Source organism: Pediculus humanus, genomic scaffold (genome assembly GCF_000006295.1).
Source record: "Pediculus humanus corporis 1103172108322 genomic scaffold, whole genome shotgun sequence".
NCBI classification, from domain to species: domain Eukaryota; kingdom Metazoa; phylum Arthropoda; class Insecta; order Psocodea; family Pediculidae; genus Pediculus; species Pediculus humanus.
In genome coordinates, this window is record NW_002987891.1 from 391869 (window position 1) to 397586 (window position 5718).

At 31.0% G+C, this 5718-nt stretch overlaps 1 protein-coding gene and 1 non-coding gene across 2 annotated transcripts; one reads left to right on the forward strand and one right to left on the reverse strand.

Annotated features, from left to right (window-relative positions):
- Positions 1-4254, reverse strand: Phum_PHUM615420 (uncharacterized protein; the record flags this gene model as incomplete). The annotated part of the gene is made up of 2 exons (XM_002433102.1): positions 1-210; positions 4252-4254. The coding sequence occupies 2 exons, from the start codon at positions 4252-4254 to the stop codon at positions 1-3; spliced, it is 213 nt and encodes a 70-aa protein (XP_002433147.1).
- On the forward strand, positions 3940-4011 carry Phum_PHUM615430. The gene has a single exon. It is a non-coding gene; the product is annotated as a tRNA-Trp (tRNA).
- Positions 4255-5718: the final 1464 nt, after the last annotated feature.

The window sequence follows — 5718 nt, forward strand, 5'->3', positions numbered from 1 at the left end:
TTAAGCCGATGAATTGCTTGGCGGTTGCTGTTGCGTTTTTTGTGCCGTTTGACTACTGAGTTGCGATAACGTTTCCTGTGACGCGTGAGCTTTCAATATTGTATTTTCAACTTCCAACTGACTTATCCTGTCCATGAGTTCGGTTATTTTATCCTTTAAAACTTCAACTTCTTCCCGAACGGTGAGCATTAAATGCGTTTTCACAAGGTCCTGAAACATTCGAGAGAGAAAGAAAAATATTTAAAATAAATAATAATAATGATAATCAATATACGTTGATACGTTTTTTCCCTCCCTTCCTCCTCCCCCTCCCCCCATTACCCATTATCCCCTTTACACCCCTTCCAGTCTTTCCTTAAAAGGGAAAACCGACCGAGTTAAGAATACTCGCAGAAGACATGCAGACGAGGGTTGTTCGAAAATCCCAACAATCGAATTTTGCGTTCGACGATTGGAAGGACAACCGAACAAACAAACAAACGAACAAACAAAAAGACCTTCAGGAATGATAAATGTTTCTTTTTTTGTTAAATCAAAGTCAATGTCTCGGCTGTTTTTTTTTTTTCTTTTTTTAATTTACATACGAATGCAAACATAAAAATAATTTTTCGCACCTGAAATACAACAATCAATTGTTTAAACAAAAAAAAGAAACCTTTTGTCGCGATTATTTGCGATTCCGCTTTTTTATTTTTAGGTACGAAGCCTAAATTAAATATTTTTCGCACGATCGTTTCTCTCTCTCTCTCTCTCTGTTTTTCTGCCGCCACGTCAAAAAAAACATTCGATTTTAAGAACGTTAATTTTAATAACCAACAATAATAATAATAATAATAATAATAATAATAATAATGATGATGATGATGATGATAATGAAAATGGCGGATTTACAACAGGTTAGCGTTTTTCCTTCCCTCCCTTCCCCTCCCCTTTCGTTTTCGCAACAATAATAATGACCATATAAGGCAAACGACGACAACAACGACAACGACAAAAAATTTTACTTTTCAGGAAAAAATGAACAAAAAAAAAAAAAAAAAAAAATAATAATAATAATAATAATAATAATAACAAACAATGTATTTCGCAAAAAAAAGCGAAATAAATAAATAAATAAACCTTTTTTTTTTTGCGAAATTTGCGAAACGAAAATTTTATTTATTTATTTGATTTAACTGCGTCAGCTTTTTGAAAAAAAAAATGTTTAAATAATAATAATAATAATAATAATAATAATAATAATAATGATGATGATGATGATAATAATAATAAATAAATTGTAAACTTTTGCTATTTTACCGACGACAGGGTAATGAGAATTTTTTTTTTTTTTTTTTTTTTTTTGCAATAAAGGAAAATGAGTAAAACAAAGGGCTACGGACTGGTAATGAAAACAATAATAATAATACTAATAATAATGATGATAATGATGATGATGATGACCATTCAATAAATAAATAAATAAAATAAATAACATACGATCGTCGAATAGGGAACGACGACAAATTGCGCTTTTTTTTCTCCTCTTCTCCTAACTTCGTAAACGCACGAAACTTCCATATCGCAACTACCGTACTTTGACACGTTCACGTTCATCATTTTCCGTCTCTCTCTTTTTTTTCTTTGTACCGAAAAAGGAAGGAAAAAGAAACGAAAAGAAAAGAAAAACCGGGAAAAAAAAACGTTCGACGTATGTTAACGCGACGGAAAAATTTACAAAACGTCTCCGGGGATATTAAAATGCGTCCGCAACACTCTTCGTTCACCTTTTAAATGAACGCGGCGACGACAACGACGACGACAGACAAACAAACAAACAAACGAAAACAAACGAAAACTTCGAGTTTTTGTATTTATTATTATTATTATTATTATTATTATTATTATTATTATTATTATTAGTATTATTATAACTATTTGATTAGATTATCAAAGACAGCGAGCGGATGCACGTGAGAGCGTCAAGTCTGACTAAATGAAAAAGACAGAGAGAGAGAAATAGAACGAATAAAAAAAAAAAAAAATACAGAAAATTAAAAACGACAACAACAACGACAAAAGAGAGAGAAAGAGTCAGTGAGAGAGAGAGAGAGAGTCAGTGAGAGAGAGAGAGAGAGAGAGTCAGTGAGAGAGAGAGAGAGAGAATAATTTTATTCTTTGTTTTCCGCGTTTAACGATTAATCGAAATCGAGTCATCGATAGAATCGAATCTATTTCACCAACCATTATTTAAACGTCATCCGCACTCGCGCGTGCGCACACCATCGTGACGTCACTACACGATGCATCACGCGACCTACCGTCGTTTTTTTTAAATTTAACTCGTACGAAAAAAAAAAAAAAAAAATGGAGGACCTCAAAAGGTTTCTGATATCATTTAATGGCGTGTCACACACACACACACACACGGTTCAAGGATATTATTAAACCTCGTGATCCCTTTTCTCTCTCTCTCTCAGACCAATGCAATGCTAAATTTGCAAAAAAAACAACAGGACCAAGGTCAATAAACTACAGCAAAAGTTTTTTTTTACAAATACGAAAAACAAAATGGTAATTCAAATTTAATTACCGACGCCATTTTGAATAAAAAATTTTATACGTCACACGTCATCAAGCACTTGAGCATATAAAGGATACGTACGTACACGTTATAACATATTTTTTCATAATAATAATAATAATAATAATAATAATTTCCATGTTACCGCATTATTATTATTATTATTAATACGTGTGTGTGTAAAAGTTTACAATTTAAACGAATTTTTTTTTTAAAAATAAAAAGCGGAAGTAAACACACACCAACCACACGGTAGGGCAAAGCAAAATGGGGCTGGCAAATTGCCTTGAATCGACACGCGAAATTTTCAAAAAAAAAAATTAAAAAATTAAAAAGCTTTTACATCCGACCATTTTGGGAAGTTGAAACCGTTCAGGAAGTTTTTAAAAAAAAAAAAAAAAAAAACAACAACAACATTAATCAGGTTTTTAAAAAAAAGGTTGAGGTTAAAAATAATAATAATAGTAAAAATGGCGGCGGGCGGACACTAAAAAATTAATTCTCCCTTCTATTTCGTGACTTTGTGAAAATCCGAAGGAAAAACAAAACAAAAAAAAACTTTCGATCTAAAAACCCATAAGGTAAAAAAATCTCGTTTCGCCGGATATTAAGACATTTTTTTTTTTTTACCTTCCCAAAAAAAATGATTAATTACAAAAACATTCATTAAGAGCATTTTTCGCCATTAGAAAGAAAATTCTGTGATCGATTTTAACCGGAAATGGCAAAATATAGAAACGGACGAAGTAAAAATTGTTACGTTCGAAATTTCTATCGGTTTCGATATTTTTTCGTGTCGTTTTCTGCAGCGTTTCCTACCACCAACCACCTAATCGCCATTTTGTTTTTACGTCACAAACTTTCACGATTTTCATATCTTAAGGGTATGCGGTAAGAAAAAAAAAAGAAAATTGAATAAATTAATTATTTTATTAAATCCGGGACGGTTCAAAACTTTCGTGAAAGTTGCAAAAAAAAAAATCGAACAAGTGGACGGACGTCATCATCACTGCCTTGAATACCTACAAGGCTCGACAACAACACCTACAGGTTGCAAAACAATTACCAGAATTTCGCGGGATTTTTTTTTCGGTTTCTGCCCGACATTTACAAATAATTCATCATCATTATTATTATTTATTGATATCCTTCGACAAAAAAAAAAAAAAAATAATCGATCGTGTTATTATCGATTTTTCTAAATATCGAAAATCGATAGCCGTCGATTCGAGAAATCGTTTTCGAACTTCGGGCTTTCAAGGGTAAATTCATCAACGTTATTATTATTATTATTATTATTATTATTATTATTATTTTTAACGGATAAAAAAAAATTTCTCTTTTAAATAACGATTATTCGCTCACTGGCGACCAGAGACCTCGTGGCGCAACGGTAGCGCGTCTGACTCCAGATCAGAAGGTTGCGTGTTCAAATCACGTCGGGGTCAATAAATAAAAAAAAAATTTTTTTTTTTTCTATTTTTTCGCACAAAAAATTATTTATGTCAAGCAACAAAAAAAAATGGCGATTGCTCCTTTCTCACACTCTCGACAAAGAAAAATTTAACCTTTCTCACACAAACGTTATATACCAGTACATATTTAAAAAAAAAAAATTAATTTTTTTTAAACACGCATCACACACGTAAATATATATAAAAGAAAAAAAAAGAAAAGGAAAAACTCACCATGGCTTGCTCGATTTTATTGTCAATGGCCCCCGTAGTCGTTCCAGAGGCACTGAAACAAAAAAAAAACAAAAAAAATAAATTTTACTAAAATGTAATAAACGTAAATAATACGCTTCTTCTTTTTCAGGTACATAATAAAACTCGTGAATTTTATTATAAATGGCGTTTCGACGTTTTCCCCCTTCCTCCCTCTCCCTTCCCCTCCTTCCCCCTCTTCTTTACAATTAAATAATTAATTACTATCATTATTATTATTATTATTATTATTATTATTAATATTTACTCTCCGCTACCGTGGATAATTATCGCCATTTTTTTTTTTTTTTTTTTTTTATACGCGAACCAGGTAATTAATGAATAGTTACGAGTAATAAGCGGTAACGATTGCGTAACTTTTTATTACGTAAATTTTCTCATTTTTTCTTCCTCATAACGTTTTAACTTCTCGTATACATTTTTTTTTTTTTTTTTTCGGGGGCCCTAAATCGACATGCTCTTCCCCTCTCCTCCCATCCCATCCCTCCTTTTATACTCCTCATATACTTCAAAATTTTCCAACATCATTCAAAAATGAAAGTAAATAAAAATAGAAACCCGCCAAAAAAAAAAAAAAAGGAAAGAAAGAAATGAATAATAATAATAATAATAATAATAATAAACCGCAAATCCGTGTGCAATGCAAAATGTTATTCAATATATAAAAAATTAATAATGATACTCATAATAATAATAATATTATTATTACGTAAACTTTTATTGAAATAGAAAAGTATTACTACTTATTTTTTCTAATAATGATATTCCGACGATTTTTTTATTATCATCATTATTATCGAGTAATATTTATCAAAATGTCGTTAATAATAATGATAATAAATTTACGTGACGATATCGAAATCGAATCGAATCGTTTCCAAGTGTATGTAAAAAAAATTTTTTTTTTTTAGCCATTCACGTATTCATTTCCACACGAATTTAACATTTTCCCCTTTTCAACCCTTAATCGATACCGAATGCCGCCGCATTGCCCCCTCTATCTTTCCCTCCCCTCCCCCAGCAACCGTTAATCTAGTAATTAAACAAACGTAACGAGAAAAATTTTTTTTTAAATAAAAAATTTACAACATGTGAAACCCGTTATAGTAATAATAATAATAATCCCCTTTTGTCTCTCATTCATCCCCACGTTTTCCTTCCTTCCTTCCACGTTACCCCTTTTTTTATTTTTTAGTCATTCTCTCGGCAAATGAATCACTTTGGAGGGGGATGAATTAAGCAAACGAGCAAACGAGCAAACAAACGAAAAAACGAACGAACAAACGCAAACGTTTTGCCAAAATTTTAAACGTGCCAAAATTCCTTTTAAAAACACAAAACGAATGGAAAAATAAAAAATAAATAAAAATAATAATAATGATAATGGTAATAATAATAATAATAATTATGAAAATTTTTCACAACGAC